The sequence below is a fragment of the Nuphar pumila genome, chromosome 6, assembly GCF_984573655.1.
Source record: "Nuphar pumila chromosome 6, dmNupPumi1.hap1.1, whole genome shotgun sequence".
Taxonomy (NCBI): domain Eukaryota; kingdom Viridiplantae; phylum Streptophyta; class Magnoliopsida; order Nymphaeales; family Nymphaeaceae; genus Nuphar; species Nuphar pumila.
In genome coordinates, this window is record NC_143254.1 from 48,904,085 (window position 1) to 48,925,303 (window position 21,219).

The 21,219-nt window shown below is 40.8% G+C and overlaps 1 protein-coding gene across 1 annotated transcript in view; it reads left to right on the forward strand.

Moving 5' to 3' along the window:
- Positions 1–415: 415 nt before the first annotated feature.
- The window catches only part of LOC149834800 (classical AGP protein), a 72,282-nt gene continuing 51,478 nt past the window's right edge, over positions 416–21,219 (forward strand). Inside the window, exon 1 of the mRNA XM_090011564.1 lies at positions 416–710. Coding sequence (XP_089867690.1) covers positions 601–710 — 110 coding nt within the window. The 5' untranslated portion in view covers positions 416–600. The remainder of the gene's footprint in view (positions 711–21,219) is intronic.

The window sequence follows — 21,219 nt, forward strand, 5'->3', positions numbered from 1 at the left end:
CCTCAGATTTTGGTGAAGCACCTCGCTAGGCTTCAACCCTTTTCACACCATTGCTTCGTATCATTTTCAAACCAAGTTTGTGTACTCAAGCTCAACCGATGGTAGCTACACAACACTTTTGCAAGTAGGGATTTCACACTTATCACGGTGGTCACTTTTAAAAGAGAGCTTTAATTCAGGTCACAAGCTAAATTACAACAGTCAACTTTTATCAGGATATTTTTTTATGAGAATGAATTGTATTTTTTAATTTGTAAAGAATACAAGGAATCACATTTTTCAATAGATGTTTTTTAATATTGTCGAAGTCCTAAGGTCGGACCCGAGGTGGGGCCCAGACGGATGTGGGAGAGAGGGTTCGAGGCTCTACGCGAGAGAAACTTGTCATAAATAGGTGAACAGGGTTACGATCCCTTATAGCCGAGTGGACGATCGGTTGAAGACGATCCCGATCTACGAGCGGGGCGGTTTCCTTTTCTCTCTTTTTTCTCTCCCTCACCCCTTGCCTCTCCCACCCTTAGCCTCTCCTCTCTGTTCCACGAAGTCCCTTTGATTCATACATAGAAGAAAGTGAGAGAGACAGAGAGATCCGAGGAGCTAATGGCACTCAACCCTCAGTTGTTCGGAAACTGCGTTCCTGTGCCCTTCGTGAACGAGATGTTTGTCTTATCACGCGACGGAGTGGAGTTTGAGATCGATAAGATCCCATCGTAAGCCCTCAACTCTTTTGGCCACATCGAAATTCTGGACTTTTTGTTTCCCGATGCATCAATCATCATTTTTGGTAGGGTTAATGATTTACTGATCTGTGAAACAATAGTTTCTGCTCTCACGCACCGGTCTTTCTATTTTTCCACGCACTTTCTTTTGCCTCTACGTTGTTGATATGTCTAGGTTTTCCCTGGTCAATTTCTATTTGGGGCTGGGTGCTGCGGGAATAAGGAAAGCGAAAAATCATCCCGAGTTATGGAGTTCTTATCCCCTTTGGCTCTTTTGACAAGTCTTCGTGGAGCAAGGCTAATGGTTAAAGTGCCCAATTTCATAATTGGAAAATTTGTCTATTCAATTCCTGCTGGATGCTCGTGAATTGGAATGTTTAATAATAAAATTGTCTTTGTATCAACAGAATCTCATTACCCATGCTTAACTAATTGGTATATTCATATTATAATAATAAGTTAGAAATGGTAGAAACAATAATAATTGTAATATTGAAAGATACTTTAACTCGTATGGAAGAAAAATGATTTATGCACGGAATCACTTTAGATTGCACATTACTTTTTCATACTAAATGGTCAAACCCGTTGGGGAAACATGCCCGTTCCTGCGGGAGCTCTTCCCCCATCCCACAGCTTAAACAAATGGGCCATAAAGAGTATTTGCTGAAGAATTGATATATTCATATTTTTTTTGCTGAAATCTTTAGGATTTGCGACCATTTTGATCATACACAATGTAACATGAGTGCTACTAGTTCCCCTATACTGGTGTCATACTCGTGTTAGTACTAGTTACTTTCAAACTTAACTCTACCCATTTTATCCAATTTATGATTCAATCAGTGTGTAGTCTACGCTCAACATCAAAATTGTCTAACTGTTAATTTTATATTTGTTGATCATTATATGTTAGTTAACTATATACCTTTGTCATGCTTTAAGCTTTTAGTTCCTAATTGACAGTCTGTAACTTCCATATCTAAATCATTTTGTAAAATTTAGCAATTTTTGCATATGTGCATACACACACACACTCTACTTATAAAGGAGTGATGAGAGGTATTAGGGAGCAAAAAATTAGTTGCATTGTAACCTTGAAATATCGATAATCTCACAAATTTTTTGAAGTGTCAGCAAAATCGGCGACTGTGATTTCATTAAACAAAGATATTAGTAAAGCTACTTGCATGGGATTTTATGTGTGTGTGTGTGTGAGAGAGAGAGAGAGAGAGAGAGAGAGAGAGAGACCTATTTACATGGGATCCTATGTGAGAGAGAGCTCATGCATGTATTTTTACTCATCATGTTTGATCTACCAAAGCTCTGAGATGTAAAATTGCATTGGTAGGGGAGTGTTTCAAATTAGAGTGAAGCATCCACATGAGTAGGTGTGGACAAAGCGGAAGCGAGAATATCAACTTGAGTAATGCAAAAATGTGGCTATGGCTTATGAGTAGAATTTTTTGCCTCGTGGAGCGTGCAATAGCCTCCCGGATTGGATCTCACATTGATCCTACAGAGAAGAAGAAAGTAGAAGAAAAGAAGAAGACGAAGTTGAGAGAAGAAGAAGAAAAAGAAGGGAAATTGGGGATGTGCGTGAACAGGAAAGAGGGGATCAAAGAGAGAGGGGGGCGTGCTGTAGAAAGAAGTTAAAAACCAAAGTTGTCAGTCGAAGAAGCGGGAGCAGGAAGCGATACGGGAAACGAAAGCGGGAAGCGGGAAGCAAGGCACTTTTAAAATTTTAGGAAGCAGGAAGCGTCTTGGAAGCGACCTAGGAAGCGACTCGAAAGCGACCTAGGAAGCGTCTTGAAAGCGACCTAGGGAGCGAACCGGAAGCGACCTAAGAAGCGAAGAAGGAAGCGACATAGGATTCGAGTGAGAAGCGAAAGGGAAACGAATAAGAATTGAAAGAAAAGCGAAAATGTAATTATATATTTTTATTTTATAAAAAAATAAGATTTTTGTCATCATTAACAAAATAAAACATGTATCTAAGACAATAAATAATATAAGTTATAATTATCTAACAAATGCATCATATTGCAACTGTCAAGCATTTAAAAAATCATACATCAAGAGAAGATCATAATTCACATTTTTATTGCAACCATTTAACAAATGTATTCAAACACTAAATAATGATGAAAAATCAATAAACTCAAATATTATATAGAGATATGGTTAAATTTTTAAGCTATAAAGTTCTAAACTGTAAATTATAAGCTACAAAGTTCTAAACTCTAAACTTAAAATTAACATAATCCACTACTTCACTTCATCATGCAAGATTCAAAATAAAAGTATATATCAAACCAACAAAATATTACAAGACCATGACAAAAAAGTAACATAAAAGTTTTTAAGTTGGACTACTCTAACTATATCATCAAAAAAGTAATTAATAATTCAAGAGTTCATTAATCTGTCATCTTTCTCTTCCCCTTCAAGTCAGCAATAGATCGCGAACTTTCTGCATCATCGCGTGCTTCTTGTCCTCCACGACCATGTCTTCTGCTCCTTCCTTCGTTTCCTATAATGAATACGTTAAAAAATTAAAATGTTCAAAAACCATAATTTAAAATATAAAAAACACAATATCAACATACCTTGCCTAGGTCTCCTGCTAAAGAAACGATCAATCTGACCTTGAGGAACTGATGGTCACTCTTGTATATCTGCAGTTCTACTAGCTCTGTAGGATTGATTTGTATCATCTTCAAATTCATTTGTACGTATGATTATTGGAGGTAATAGAGCTTTTGGTTGTGCATCTTTATGTTTGGATTTGGAAATAGTGCTTGATTGTTGTGCACTATCATCCAAATCTCTCAAATACATGTCCTCTAATCTCAACGTATTTTCTTCTACAATAGGAAGTTCTGGATTGATATCCCATTTTCGACTAGGTCCTTCTTTGTAGCGATTGTTGCACCTTTTTATAACAAGAATATAAAATATGAATGATAATAAATAACCAATGATAGAAAAAGAGAAAAAAAAACACCAAAACAAAAATACAACATGATTTAATCATACATATCAATCAATCGAAGATTGGAATGAATATACACCAAGGTATCATCACGATCTTCATTGAGCCTATTTCTTTTAACATTGTGAATGTAACTATAGGTGCTCCACACTCTTTCTGCAGAAGATGTGCTAATAGGTTGAGATAAAACCTTAATGGCTAATGCTCTCAACTCAGGTGTATCACCACCATAAAAACGCTACAAATTAAGCACCGACATTGTAGGATTCAATGCATTTATTCTTGCTGCATTTCGGCTAAATCTTTCACTTCTTGATGCAAAAGCTACAAGTTGTGACCTATAAAGTGTAGAGAGCTCTTCATTTCCAGCAGATATCACTTCAAGCGCGAGCATTGCACCATCTAAGATATTATTATCCTTTTCTGCAAAAAAAATGTTTAGTAACTATAATAAGAAAATGCAAATGAAATAAAAAATAATTAAATCATTAAACTTTAAACTTTATTAAATAGATATAATAAAATTTTTACCAGGAGAAACTCGTTTGACCCCCTCTTGCTGCTAGGATCTTGAGATACTCTCACTCGTAATATTTTGGAGTAAGCATGTGGGCTAGACTGCGGAGAGGCACATTCATTCTATCCCATCTATTTGAGACAAGCTTATGAATCTTTTCATACAAATCTGGTTGTCCTTTTAGATTGTCTTTGATTTCTCCCAACATGTTGTCCATGCCTTCATACACTTCATCAATTATAGGGCCTTTCTGATCACAAAATTTAATCATTTTATAGATGAGTTTTGTAATCAATAATGCTAAACGTACAAAATCTCAATATTCTTCATCAAGAACAATTGTTTCTATTGTAACAACCATTTTTTTCATAGTTTCATCCGTGTATGATTGCTTCCACTCGCTTTATTTATCTGAAATTACTGTGAGCCTCAAGCTCTCCCTCACATCAAGCAAACACTTCAAAGTAGTATGAAGCAAACCTTGTTTTTGCAATCTTTATTAGCTCTAATTTTTCATTGCTTCTAAAGATTGCTAGTGCTTTTGAATGATTTGTGATATACTTCACAATTTCTTTACTCTGCAAATATGTTTCTTTCAACCAATGAAACTCATGTGCTAAATCCTTGAAGATCAAATTAAGTGTGTGCATGATACAAGGTGACCAAAAAATATACTTATACGTTTGTTTTAATTCCTTACCTGCTAACTTGTAATTCGCTGCATTGTCTGTAATCACTTGCACTACATTAGAAGGCCCCACAAGTTTGAATCCCGTCTTAAAAAACTCGGCAATGTTTGCAGCTGACTGTTGCACATTAGAAAAATCGCTTGCATATAAGAACATCGAGCCAAAATAGTTTGATGCTAGTATATTTATCAAGTGTTTGTTCTTGATATTTGTCCAACCGTCCGAGACAATGGAAACTCCAAACTCTTCAAACTTTTCTCGAAATTCATTTAACTCTCTGTAAACACACTCTTTCTCACTGTCAAACAATGTTATTCTCGCTTTTTCATATGTTGGGGGTTTATATCCACGCACTTTACTAACTGCAGATATCATCTCTTCCCAATATGGTGATCGAAGCACATTGAAAAGTATGCCATTTGTATACAAAAATTTGATAATTTTATGATCTACATTATCTCTGTCTACCTTTTTAAAGGTATCACCAATATCAACTGTGTTTCGGCTTCCACTAGATGATGTAGTCATAATAGGCTTCTTTGGTTTATCAACTCTTGATCTCCTCAATTCAAATGCACTTGATGAAATTTTCACTCGTCGAACTTGCCTCTTAATTTTTTTTTGCCAATTCTGCATTTTTTGCAACTACAGGACAAAAGGCAATCCCAACACTTTGTCCCTTTATAGCTCTCATGAGATGTGCAAAAACTCGAGTATATGACCCATGATAAATATTTTTGCAGTGCCTGCACATAAAAACCTGGGTTCCACCTTGCTTTCTTTGCCCACTTTTCTTTTGTTTCAATACATGGCGCCATAGCAGAGTTGTTTTATGCATGCTAGGTGGTTCAACATCTTGGTCATCTTCAGAATAGTAGTCATCCAAGTCATGTTCTTTTTCGTCTTCCTCATCAAAACAATTTTCATTTCTCTCCTCAAACTGATATGGACGATCAGAAAACCCCTTGCCCTTTCTTGCATCGGCACTCCCAACACCACTAGATGATTCATGCTCCAAATTGTACAAAGAATCATCATCGTCATCATAATTGTCGTGATCATAGCTTGTGATGGTCATTAATGAAGCAAAGAACAGGCTAATATACCTTCATCATAAAAGTATAGTAATCATTTTAGAACACTTTAAAAAAGCTATTATTAACAGCAAATGATGGAGAGTGAATAACACAAATCATTATTCTCATAATTTACCAATTAATAAAACAAAAAAATAAACATCATTTAAGGAGGTGAAGATTTATGATTCTATAATATACTATGATAAAGCAGACAAAATTAAAAAGAAAGAAAAAAATATTTTGGACGATTGATTTTTTGAAAGTTTTAAAAACATAATCATGTCTCAGACTTCAACATTTCAAGAGCTTAGAAAATGGTTTTGATTAACCTTTCTGCTATTGATGCTTAGAAAATTCTAGAGGGATGAATGAAGAAGATGAGTTTTGGTAAACGTGGTTTAAAAAAAGACTTGGTCCCAAGTTTGAACTATAGACAGCTTAACCAAGGCCCATCAACTTGTAACACTATTAAGTATGAATTACATAAATAGGTACTATCTTTGACATTCCCAACCATTTAAATTATGAAATCAAATTCTTGTTGACAGGCCTTTACATTGAAAACCAAATAATGGCATGTGTTGAAAATTTAAATAGCTCCTGTTTCCACAAGCTGCTGAGACAATGAGATTACATTTATCTCAATGTCACATGGATATGGCCATATATAAGGGATATAAACATTTTATGCATTTGGTCAAAATTAATATTTACAATGCTGTACAATATTATTGTCTGGCTGCCACACCGAGTTTCACTTGGCCAAAATTGGAGTCAAGATTAACTATATAATTTCCACTACAAAATGTAAAACTACGTTAAATATTCTTGTTATCAGTTACATGAAATAAAAAGGACAAGAGGAAGGGGGTGTCACGGGCTAACTTTCCAAGGCCAAATTTTTCGCATTTCAAGCCAAGGAAGCCCCGTGCGGCACTAGGCCTCACGACCTAGTCAGCCTCACAGCACGTGTTTCCCACACGTAACTTTCTTACCCAGCGGAACGTCAACTTAACAAGCTCTTCTTTTCAAGAGATCCTTCCGAACATGGTCCATCGTGCATCTGATAGCCACTTACGTGCATAGCCGTCCCATACCGGCTAGCACCTTCAACCACCAAGCCAAACGTGCCTTACCACTCCCACAAGCAAGCGCACGTTGACAAGGGCTGAAACGTGCCTTCGCAGTACTACCGACTTAACCAACATCCAACACGGGTCATGGGAGCATAACGCATCCCAAAGCCTTTACCGATGCATGTCATAACTCCAACCATCATTGCAAGCCACCTTTCCTCAAGCCCAACCATCCGAGCCAACAACGCACGGATGCCTTAGCCTCGCGTGCCATGGAGCAGATAGCAGCCCCATGGGCACGCCCCCAACATAACCTCACCATAGAAGGGACAAGATCTTTCGACCCCCAGTCCGCAGACTAGTTGATGATTATCTGCCATAGCGAACAGCACCACCCAAACTCGTTCGCCGGCGTTGTGCACTCTCTTGCACAACCCCATGCCACTTGGCATGGTTGGGACCGCATCGCCGCACCAAGGGCCGCCTGCCTACGCACCCAAGGTCTTTGCCTACGCCCCATGGGGGATTTGAACTACACACGGACACCCCCATGCACTCCCAGTGCTGCCCGTGCGATATAGGGGGTGCCTATGCCAAACTGCTGCAACATGTGCCAAACAGCTCAAACAGGAGGTCCCCTATATAGGTATTTTAGGAGCCAGGCCCTTGCCAGCAAGAGGAACCCGAATAACACTTGGGGAACCATAAATTTCTCAACTTCGGAATTCTTCAAATCCGCCTTCACCCACGTGTTCCCCATAGTTCATTTACACGGTGAATCTTCGATCTTGGCCCCAAGCAACTTTAAATGCTCATTGGATTATCGCCTCAAAGATTGTGCACGCAACTGTGCCCACACTGCGCACATTGCTGCACATGCCAAGCTCTGACCATGCTCACCGCAACTGCGTGCCCACCGCATGCTGTGCTTCGCACGCCACATGCATCATGCATGACAATGATCTGTGCAACACACGACACCACTGTTATGCATGTGCACCAAACTCTGCACACATGGGCAAGGCCTGTTTGCCACGGGGTTGGCCCGACTGTCTCATGCACGCCGCAACCAACCAATCCATCACTCTTGGGGCACTTCCACCGCACTTCACACACATCCATGCATCTGTTGCCGCATCTGCACTGCACCACACCAGGCACATGCCACACTCCTTGCACAGCCCTGTGCCCCACTCCAGCACACGACACCATCTGTGGCATGCTCGTGCCTCTTATGAATGTGCACTGCACCTTGCCAGTGCACATGTCACACACTCCTTCCACTGTCTAGTGCCAAGCTCAGGCACATGACGCAATCAGTGACATGCACACACCTTTTTCAGCACCTGCATTGCACCAACCCGTGCACACGCCACACCCCTTTGCATAGCCCAGTGCCAAGCTCAGGCACACGGCACTATCAGTGGCATGCACACGTCTCTTCAACCCCATGCACCGCACCCAGTCCCATACCTATGGCACGTTGCAAGGCTCTCCGAGATTTTGGGTGCAACATTCTCCCCCACTCAAGCCATCGTCGTCCTCGACGATATCTTTGCTTAACATCTATGGAGTTCCCTTCGACAACGCAATTCATCCGGATGATGTGCATCTTCTCATTCAGTTCCTTTTCTCTTTTCATAATCACGGGACCCCAGCGTAGTCCCCATTCTCAAGCGGATCTCCATGCCCGCACAGCATCTTGCTGTCTCAGCACCTTACACGTGTGCCCTCATTGCTCATTCGATGGCTCGGTCACTTCAGGTCATGCCTCTTTGGCCATACCTGGTCTGCACACCACCAGTCATCCTGACTGTGGTCCGTGGAGAGTGTGCCGGCACACACGAGCAACAATCAAGGCACTCCATATCGTGTTGCCTTCAACACAGAGTAACAGTCGAGCTTCTCCTCGCACTGCCCTCACCACACAAGGCACCCTTGAATCCAAAGGTGTGCCTACACTTTGGTTTCAACCCGCAGTTACTGCAGCTTTCGAACACACTAAGTCCCATACCTTAGCATGTCTCCAGCAACTCCAACAACGGTCCACCACATTCTTCAGCGACCTTCTGCCGTGCATAAGCCCTGATTTATAGGGCACCTTCTTGGTGATTGTTGAGCTCGCAATAAGCAACCACTGCCCTTTCAGTGTCGCATCGACCCAAAGGATTCATTTCTTTTTAAACACACATCTTGTATGCCACTGTGCCTCGCAAGCTTTCGAGGCATGAAGGAAACCAACGATCGTTTTCGTCCACACAGAAACTGCACATTGTTGTCCTGAGCTGACTATATAGTTGGCCTTCCACATAGCCAATCCCACTCCAACAAACCAGCCTTCATGTTAACTCCACCATGAAGCATCACACTCCGACTTCGGTGCTCCGAATATGCTTTGGCAACATGAAGAGAAACCCGGCCAAAGGCTCTCCAACACATCCACCACTTAGGCACTCGGATGCTCCTGCTCTGATACCAGTTGTCACGGGCTAACTTTCCATGGCCAAATTTTTCGCATTTCAAGCCAAGGAAGCCCCGTGCGGCACTAGGCCTCACGACCTAGTCAGCCTCACAACACGTGTTTCCCACACGTAACTTTCTTACCCAGCGGAACGTCAACTTAACAAGCTCTTCTTTTCAAGAGATCCTTCCGAACATGGTCCATCGTGCATCTGATAGCCACTTACGTGCATAGCCGTCCCATACCGGCTAGCACCTTCAACCACCAAGTCAAACGTGCCTTACCACTCCCACAAGCAAGCGCACGTTGACAAGGGCTGAAACGTGCCTTCGCAGCACTACCGACTTAACCAACATCCAACACGGGTCATGGGAGCATAACGCATCCCAAAGCCTTTACCGATGCATGTCATAACTCCAACCATCATTGCAAGCCACCTTTCCTCAAGCCCAACCATCCGAGCCAACAACGCACGGATGCCTTAGCCTCGCATGCCATGGAGCAGATAGCAGCCCCATGGGCACGCCCCCAACATAACCTCACCATAGAAGGGACAAGATCTTTCGACCCCCAGTCCGCAGACTAGTTGATGATTATCTGCCATAGCGAACAGCACCACCCAAACTCGTTCGCCGGCGTTGTGCACTCTCTTGCACAACCCCATGCCACTTGGCATGGTTGGGACCGCATCGCCGCACCAAGGGCCGCCTGCCTACGCACCCAAGGTCTTTGCCTACGCCCCATGGGGGATTTGAACTACACACGGACACCCCCATGCACTCCCAGTGCTGCCCGTGCGATATAGGGGGTGCCTATGCCAAACTGCTGCAACATGTGCCAAACAGCTCAAACAGGAGGTCCCCTATATAGGTGTTTTAGGAGCCAGGCCCTTGCCAGCAAGAGGAACCCGAATAACACTTGGGGAACCATAAATTTCTCAACTTCGGAATTCTTCAAATCCGCCTTCACCCACGTGTTCCCCATAGTTCATTTACACGGTGAATCTTCGATCTTGGCCCCAAACAACTTTAAATGCTCATTGGATTATCGCCTCAAAGATTGTGCACGCAACTGTGCCCACACTGCACACATTGCTGCACATGCCAAGCTCTGACCATGCTCACCGCAACTGCGTGCCCACCGCATGCTGTGCTTCGCACGCCACATGCATGACAATGATCTGTGCAACACACGACACCACTGTTATGCATGTGCACCAAACTCTGCACACATGGGCAAGGCCTGTTTGCCACGGGGTTGGCCCGACTGCCTCATGCACATCGCAACCAACCAATCCATCACTCTTGGGGCACTTCCACCGCACTTCACACACATCCATGCATCTGTTGCCGCATCTGCACTGCACCACACCAGGCACATGCCACACTCCTTGCACAGCCCTGTGCCCCACTCCAGCACACGACACCATCTGTGGCATGCACGTGCCTCTTATGAATGTGCACTGCACCTTGCCAGTGCACATGTCACACACTCCTTCCACTGTCTAGTGCCAAGCTCAGGCACATGACGCAATCAGTGACATGCACACACCTTTTTCAGCACCTGCATTGCACCAACCCGTGCACACGCCACACCCCTTTGCACAGCCCAGTGCCAAGCTCAGGCACACGGCACTATCAGTGGCATGCACACGTCTCTTCAACCCCATGCACCGCACCCAGTCCCATACCTATGGCACGTTGCAAGGCTCTCCGAGATTTTGGGTGCAACAGGGGGAATCTTCTGAGAATGTCAGCAATAAAAATTAACTAAAATGGCATGATTTTCTTGTCCAATATGAGGATCAATATAAATCATGTCTGTGTGTCTTGTTACCTATTCCAACAAAAAAAAATGACCATTAAAAGATCATGAGCAAAATATGAAGCACGACATGGACCTAGGAAGTATAATAAAAAAACTTTGCTGATGGAATATTTAATTATGTGGGATTCTGTGGTGATAATAGGAATAGGAGAAGAGAACTACCTGTCTTAGCAGGGTCATAAGATCTCCACCAACACAATATTCTAATACCAGCCATAAATGTGCCAAAGTTTTATACCGATTACTTCTGGCAGGCCAACAGGGCCATTAGCAAGGTGGGAACTCAATCCCACCTGACCGATTACTGTTGGCATGCCAACACGACCATTAGCAAGGTGGGAATGAGCTTCCCAAAAAGCCAGCCTGGGGTCAACATGAATGAAGGGGAACACATCGGCAAGTCTGATAGAAAACCCATGCCGACCCCTTTTCACCAAGGACCCAGCAGAGAGAGTGAGAGAGCGTGAGAGAGAGGAGAAAGAAGAAATAGAGTGAGAGAAGAGAAGTGTGCGTACCTGAATGGATTCATCGCCAGAAGTAGGGAGGAGGTCGCTGGAACTCGGAACTCGCCGAAAACTCGAGAGAGAGAGAGAGAGAGAGAGAGAGAGAGAGAGAGAGAGAGAGAGATGCGTAAAAAAACAAAACCCTAAGCCCTTAGGGTTTTGTTTTTTCACGGGTTTTGTAAAATGCCGATTTTACCCTTAGTTAAAGGGCATATTCACGTGTTGATTTTTAAAGCACACGTATAATTTTTTTTAAGGGCAAACTAGTCATAACCTTGAAACGCGTCCCCTTTTAAAGGGATACGCGTCCCCCTTTAAAGTGACACACGTACCCCTTTAAGGGGGGACGCCCTTCCCTTTAAAGGGGGACACACTTCCTTAATGAAACATGCGCTTCCCCACGCGTTTCGGAAGCGTCGCGTTTCGCGCTTCCGAAGCGCGTCTTGGGGAATGCAAAAGCAATTATACAACAACAACAACAACAACAACTACGCCTTCATCCCAAAACAATTGGGGTCGACAATATGAACCAAAAAAGAAAATCATTCTGGGTCTTCCACATGAATCCTTCTCCTCCAATCATTTCTATCCAATGCGATGTCCTCGGTGAGGTTCAAAGCATTCATATCCTTTCCTATCACCTCCATCCATGTCTTCCTAGGCCTACCCCGACCTCTTTTAACTAATATATTTTCCCATTTCTCCATCCTTCTAACTGGAGTATCATTAGGCCTTCGCCGAATATGTCCAAACCACCGTAAGTGATTCTCTCTCATCTTATTTTCAATGGGTGCAACGCCTACCTTCTTACATATCTCCTCGTTCCGAATCTTATCTTTTATTGTATTTCCACACATCCATCTCAGCTACACTCATTTTTTGAATATGATGTCTCTTGGCAGCCCAACATTCCGTACCATATAGTAAAGCGGGCCTAATAGTCGTCCTATAAACCTTTCCCTTCAACCGCAATGGCATTCTACGATCGCACAATACTCCAGTTGCACTTTTCTATTTCATCCACCCAACCTTTATCTTATGATTTACATCTCCATCAATTTCTTCATACTTTTGAATGATAGATCCCAAATATTTGAAACAATCATCCACCGGTATTTCTTGCTCACCAAGCTTCACTACACTCTCATCACTACTTCGTTGCTTACTAAACCGACATTCCATGTATTCTGTCTTACACTTACTCAACTTAAAACCTCTTGCTTTCAATGTCTGTTTCCATAATTCTAACTTAGCATTAACCTCAGCTCTAGACTCATCAATCAAAACAATATCATCAGCAAACAACATACACCACGACACATTTTCTTGAATTGAGCTCGTAAGTTCATCCATCACTATAGCAAATAGGAAAGGGCTTAAAGCAGATCCTTGATGTAACCCAACCGTTATAGGAAAATTGGTTGTCACCCCTCCACAAGTGCGAACATTGGTTACTACTCCTTCATACATATCCTTAATTATACTAATGTACTTGAGAGAAACACCTTTCTTCATTATTGTCCACCAGAGAACGTCCCTAGGTACTCTATCGTATGCCTTCTCCAAATCAATAAAAACCATATGCAAATCTTTGTTCCTCTCTCTATTTCTCTCAATAAGTTGTCTAAGAAGATGTATAGCTTCCATAGTTGATCTTCTAGGCATAAAATCAAATTGATTCTTCGATATCATGACAACCTTCCTCAACCTAGACTCAATCACCCTCTCCCAAAGTTTCATAGTATGACTCATGAGTTTTATACCACGATAGTTTAAATGCAAAAACAATTATATATTGTGAAAATTTTGCTTTAAAAATGCCTAATTTTACGAGTTTTAATAAAATTCATACATGGATAGAAATTTTTTGAGGTATACAAATTTAGTGTACGTTTTAGAAAAAATATTTTTTAAGGGATATTTTCAATAAAAACGTTTGTGTAAACCGAACACCCAATAATAATTGCCTTGAAGATCCGAGCCAAACTCAGGGAATGAGACAAAAAATTTATATTCCAAACAAAGCACGCCTTTATTGCCTTGAAGATAAAAGAAAAATAAATGTAAAACCCTATTACAAAGTCTCGAACACAAGGAAAATTAATACAACCCAAAATGTGGCCTAAGACCCTACTTAACTAAAAATAAAAAGAAAAAAAAAGAAAAAAATGACGAAGCCGCCTCCGCTTGCAAACCACGTTCCATACATGGGTGTCGATATCTACGTGCGTCCACTTAAAACCTAACTAATCAGATGAACAAAAAATAAAAATAGATTAATATCCTAATAATCAGAACAAATAAAAAAATTTAAAAAATAAAAACAAAAACTAAAAAAACCGCTATGCTAGATCTATTTGACGGCTTGAATTGAATGATGGTCGATTCAAGTCGTCGATCTATCTTTTTTATTTTTTTTTTCAATAAAAATAAAGAAAGATAAATAAATGAAAAAATGAAGATTAAATGTAGATCACTAAACTTAATCTAATCTGATCCATAAAAAATCAAAAGAAATAATAGCAAAAAATTTAAAACTAAATTTGCAGTAGAGAAGTGGGAGAAGGAGATACCGAATTTGCAGATGCGGTGTCGCCCGACGAATTGGGTTGAGAAGAGAGTGAATTCTTGCCTTGTGGAGGGTGCAACAACCTCCCGGATTGGATCTCACGCTGATCCTGTAGAGAAGAAAATAGAAGAAAAGAAGAAGACAACAACGAAGTTTAGAGAAGAAGAAGAAAAAGAAGGGAAATTGGGGACATGCGTGAATAGGGAAGATGGGATCAAAGAGAGAGTGGGGCGTGCTGTAGAAAGAGGACAAAAACTGCCTCACGCCCCTCTATGGTTAGTTTTTATATTAGTTTTTTAGGTTTTACAAAAATTATAGAAAGAGTTCAAAAATTTAAAACTATTTCAAACCACTACCTAAACCAATTCTAATTTACAAAAAGAGGTGGCGCCAAGTAGGAGGGGTTTGTTTTTGAGATTTTAACAATGGATCTGAGTTGAATGGGCTGCTGATAACGTCTGGATCAGATCCAAGATTCATCAGACGTTATTTGGACTGGATCAGGAGCTGGTTCTCTTTGAAATTCGCTCCAAAACCATAAAATGGCCATAACTTTGTCGTTTTAACTCCGAATTGGATGAAATTTGAACCATAGCTCAATGACACCTGAAACAACATAAGCATAGGCATCAAAACCATAAAAGACTCATAAATGCATGAATTTATTAATGGATATGAATGCATTATCACGTATATAAATACATGCATATATAATAACATATAATATCTATCACCAAAAACACATTAATGCATAATAGGCATCAATTTTCAAACAACATCAATACCATGAAGAAATAACTCACAAAAGAGATTAAATCACAAAATTCCTCAAAAGTGAGTGATGCTGATCCGACAGTGGGTCGATGCACGATCTAAGATCCAATTGGATCTTCACGCGCGGAAGCTAAAAACAAGTAAACTAGGTTTTGGCAGGATTCAGTCTGGGGTTGTTTTGACCCAATTACGTGCTTAACAAGCCAAATGTGGCAACACAAGAATTGTAGGACATGCTTTCGACTTTCTAACGAACCTAGGTTTGCAATTTTTTGACCACAGGAGGTCGAGAAACAAGTCGGTCACCAGGACAATGGATTGGTTTTAAAATCCGGTACCTCTGGAACAACCCAGTTGAGACAGACCAGAACGAGGTTGATTCTTAAGGAATCTATCAAAACTCCGAACACAAAAGTTTTAGAGAATTTGGTTATGGATCTAGGGAAACAAAAATCAGGTTGATCGGAGGTCGTATGATTCAATCAATGGGTCAGACTGGTACAATCCCGAACAGTCATTGCGGGACTGTTCACTCTACAATGGACAACAACTCAAAGGAGATGACAACGAAGGCCGAGACAAATTGGTCACAACAGCAGCATCCCACTTCTGGTAATGTCTTCAGAAAATCTCCTCAACATCGTGAGACACAACAACAGGTAACCCCACTAGTCACGAGCTGTGTCACATGGACTCGACCAACTGGGTGTCACACTCGCGTTGACACAACGCGATGCTGGTGCGACACCCGATGCGGTCAACCTGACCCTGGGTGCGTTGACCTCATCAGGGTCATTTATGTCCAACTTTGAGACTTTATATATATTTGCCGCACCCCCGCACCCAAGTTTTTTGAAAGTGCCACACCCCCGCACCCATGTGACATAGGTCACAAAGCTCTCGGACTAAGGACAATAACTAGGTTTCAACACACACAGACTGGCAGCAAGGACTTGAACAACAACAAGGTTCACACGATCGGGCTGACAACAACAAAACCTTCACTCCTCAGTAGTAGCTATTGTCTGCACTAAGGTCTGGCGGCAACAAAGCTTCAGAAGAAGTCGTCCAAGGTAGGAGATGACTAAGGCACTTCCACCATTGTTGATACTTCACCAATTTTGTTTTTCAAAGAAAACTAAGAGACTACTTGCATGATTTTTCCAGAGGTATTAAAACTCAACCCATGTTGAGTTAACATGAGGAGAAGGTTTCCAAGGCCACCTCCAACGTGGCCAATGAGGTAGCACCATTTGAAATGAGCTTGTATTGTCTTCTTTTAATGATAAAAAAAATCTTTAAGGCTACACGATTTTTTTCAAAGAGCTCTTAACCCATTTCACGATTTTCTTGGAGCCTCATAACTCCCCTTACATGTCTTTTAGGGCTAGTCAAGGGTGACATAAAATAGGTCCATATTGGTCTAGCCCCAAGGGTGCCAATATGGATCCAATGTTTGAGGTTTTGGATCTTTTGCAAGATCAAATACTTCAAAACTGGATCTCAAAAAATTAGGTGACTTTAGATCCGTAAATAAAAACTAAAAAAATAAATAAATATAAAATCTACTCAAATATCTCCATACATCCTCTAGTGCCCAAAATAAATCCTAATGGACACCAAAACTATCCGGATCCGTAGAATCCGGTAGCTAAAAAAATAATAAAAAATAAAATAGAAAAAAAATACTAGAATGATTCCAGCATTCACAAAAATGGAATAACAATATAAAATATATTTTATGAGATGAATGAAGCAAAAATCTCAAAAAATTAAATGCATAAAATGATCAAAATACCCCTCAACCCCGAATGGACCCAAAATGGGCAATTTCGACATGGGGTCACGGGTCTTGCAATCTGGATCGGGTCTTTTGCTCCTCGCTAATATTCAGATGCTCTACGTCATCCCCTTCAAGGTCGAAATGCTTCGTCCTCGGAGCTTGGTTTTTCTCAAGCTAAGCTCCATAATCCCTACAAAAATTCAAAATAAAATCAATGTAGAATCTGTCCCCAGGATTAAAATATGAACTATGCAATGCAAACAAAATTAGATATGTGCAAAAGTAAGTATGTACGCAATGTAAATTTCGCAAAATCCTTTCAATCATGGACCATACAACATACTTTTTAATCTTCAATGCATCAAAATTTTTATAAGATAATGCAAAATTAATTGGATATTCACACAAATATTCATGCACACACATCCAAATATCCAACAGAAATATACGCATCAATATTCTTTCCAAGATTCAATGCATAAAGACTTTCTTCTGGAAGCAAAATTTCATCCAAGACATGATCCTTAATAATTTTGCTTAGAGTTAATGCTCTAACAATTTCATAAAAATTTGGATCAAGCTATAAAATTTGTTTATTTAGCATTTCACATAAAAAAATAAAATATCTTTCTAAGTTTACTATAAGGTGCGCTTTCTTTTTGAGAGCTAGAAATGAAACATATCGTATAAATCAACAATGCGAACTTACTACATGAGTTTTCTCTAGATGCAAAGGCAGTATGAAAATCATTTTCAACCTCAATCACATCTTGATGAGCTCAAAAGAATTTTGGGGTTTTTACGCTTGAAATATTGAATGTGTTTGACTTACATTTATGAATAAAATGGATAATTGTACGCTCTAAAGGCTCAACATGAGAAATTTCTTTATCTAACTCCTAAATGCTCGGCCAAATGATTTTCTTGTTGATCCTCACTATTCTCACAATAAGAAAAAATAGATGGATCCTGAACTTCATGCATAGATTCCTTGCGAACCTCATTAACTAATAGGACCTCTTTAAAAATAGGTAGGGATTCTCCTTGGACTTTCTCATCGCCATAATCGAATATTGGATTGTCAAAGATGACACAAGACGGTTGTTCACGAGTCTCTTCAACTTCCTTATCGATATCATCAAATATTGGATTGTCAAAGATGACATGAACCACATGTATGAATGTAACAACATCCTTAAATTTAGGTGAGGGTTCTTCTTCCTCTTAACTCCTCATCGAATTGGGGATCTACCTTGAGATCAACACCAAACTCGACTCCTTTACCGTTTTCGTTCTTATCGAATAGTGGATCCATGTGGGACACATGTTTCGGCTCCTCTGCCTCAACTTTTTTTAAGACCTTAATTTCCTCATCAAACTGAGGTTCTTCTTCGAGTTTGACTCACTCTCAAGTCACCCTCTAACCTACCCCTAGATGATACAACAGACTCATATGTGGATGGGTTGGGGAATGGATGATGATGGAGATGCATTGGATGATGACGATAGTGGTGGCAAATCCTTAGAAGGTAATAAATGTATCTTCTTTCCCTCGTAACTAAATAAATATGTGTTAGTCCTACCATTATGCATGATAGACCTATCGTACTGCCATGGCTTCCTTAAGATCAAATGGCTCACATTCATGGGAAGTACATCACACCAAACCTGATCAAAATAGGTGTTTCTTATCGAGAACTTGACCAAGCACTATTGGTCGACTCAGACATCTACGCTCTTTTGAAGCCACGACATTTGATAGGGTCTAGGGTGAGTTCTAGTGCCCAACTTCAACTTTGATACGACTTTCATAGAAATAACATTTTCGCAGCACCCTGAATATATGATGAATCTATAAACCTTACCATCAATGATACATGCATACTCAAAGATATTGGTTCTAAGCCATCTATCATTCGTATCCTGATGAGTGTATCCTGATGAGTGGCCAAACACACTCTCCTCTAGATGAGTGCCTCTCCTCTATCAGGCAACAACAAATCCTCCTCTTTGATCTCTTCAATTCTTTCAACTTTTTCATCCTCCATGACATATATAGGATCAGACTCTGGATCAAATCCCGAGTCTTCTTCTTCATAAATACCCTCAGTAAACAGTGTTTTCCCACGACATTCAGTGAATTTATGGCCCGGTTTTCTATAAGTATAATACTTAATGGGGGGCACTCGAACTTGCCGGCCTGAACTGGGATGGACCTATCGTATTCTGGCTCGCTGTCCTAGGTTGAGAAGTGGCATTGGGGTGTCGGTAGGGCAGGACAGTCTTGCTATTCGGGGCCACTGGTGCACAACTAGGGGACTTCACTGGCGGACCAACCCTAACTAAAGCCTTCCTTTGCGAAGACTTCTCCCACTGTCTAGCTCTCTGGTGAGCTTATGACACAGTTCAACATTCAACAAAATTTAACTTATCCTACAGATGAAAACTTAGTCCACCAATGTATTTGGACACTAATTGGTCTTTGCTCTTGCGTATATCGTTCCTAGCAATTAGATCATGGAACTCTTCAGTGTACTGGTCAACTGACTTCATACCCTGCTTCAGGTTCTGGTATTTCTGATATAATTCTTAATGATAATTGAGAGGAAGGAATTGAGCTCAAAGCCTTTGTTCCATATGCTTCCAATGCTCAATAGGTTTTTGGCCTGGATGTCTATGGGTCTGCTTAAGCTGTCTCCACCAAGCTGCAACCCTACCAGTCAACATAAGGGCGATTAAACCAATACGTTTTTTCTTGAAGGACTTCCTTGAATTCAAGTATTTCCTTAACCTCACTTATCCAATCTAAGTATTCTTCAGGGGTACTCCATCCCTTGGCTTAACCAGCCAAAGGTGCCAACACGAGAATTGTAGGACACACTTTTGACTTTCTAACAAACATAGGTTTGTAATTTTCTGACCACAGGAGGTCGAGAAACAAGTCTGACACCAGGACAGAGGTCTGGTTTTAAAATGTGGTACCTCTGAAACAACCTAGTTGGGTCAAACCAGAACAAGGATGATTTTTAGGCATTTTGCCGAAACTCTGAACACAAAAGTTTTAGAGAATTTGGTTATGGATCCAGGAAAACAAAAAGCAGGTTGATCGGAGGTCGTATAACTCAGATATGACTCAATCAATGAGTCAGACTGGTACAGTCCTGAACAGTCATCGCGGGACCGTTCAATCTGTTCCGGGGAGTTCTTGTCGGAATAGACTCTGGAATCAGAAAAAGGGCTGAACACGAAACTTGTAGGCATGTACAATAGCTTTCCAACGAGCTATTACACGCAGAGTTTCGATACTGAAACAAAGAGTTATGATTCAAACAACGATGACTTGTTCTTGTAAATAGAGTTTCGTGAATCAAATACACATTCATACACTTTCTCAAACATCAAATTATTTAGGCCACTTAATTTTCTTTGGTTTACAGTTTGACCTGCACTGACAAACACTTCAATGGTGGATTCTACAATGTGGTTTTTCCCTTCACCCTAGAGCAACTCCGGTTAGTCTAAGCAAAGAATATCAAACACACCACAAGCAAATCTATCTAAGCAAGATTTTTCTAATCAAGAAACAATACTTAGAAATCGTTTTTTCTTCGGACAAGAGATGCACAAACTATAATAAACTGAAACAAGTTCTAGTCAAACCAGATTTGCAAACAAAAGATAAATGGTTCTAGTCGATTGCGTCTAGCAAGGACACAATTTAGTTCAAGAGGATGGATGGCAATGGACAACAACTCAAAGGAGATGACAATGAAGGCTGGGACAAATTGGTCACAGCAACAACACCCCACGTCTGGTAATGTCTTCAGAAAATCTCCTCAACAACGTGAGACACATCAGCAGGTCACACCACTAGTCACAAAGCTCTAGGACCGAGGACATCAACTAGGTTCCAGCACACACAGACTGGCAGCAAGGACTTCAACAACAACAAGGTTCACACGATCAGGCTGGGATCCCACAACAACAAAACCTTCACTCCTCACTCTGCACCAAGGTCTGGCAGCAACAAAGCTTCAGAAGAACTCGTCCAAGGTAGGAGACGACTAAGGCACTTCCACCGTTGTTGATACTTCACCAATTTTTTTTCAAAGAAAACAATGAGACTACTTGCACGATTTTTCCAGAGGTCTTAAAACTCAGCCCATGCCAAGTTAATGTGAGGAGAAGGTTTTCAAGGCCACCTCCAACATGGCCAATAAGGTAGCA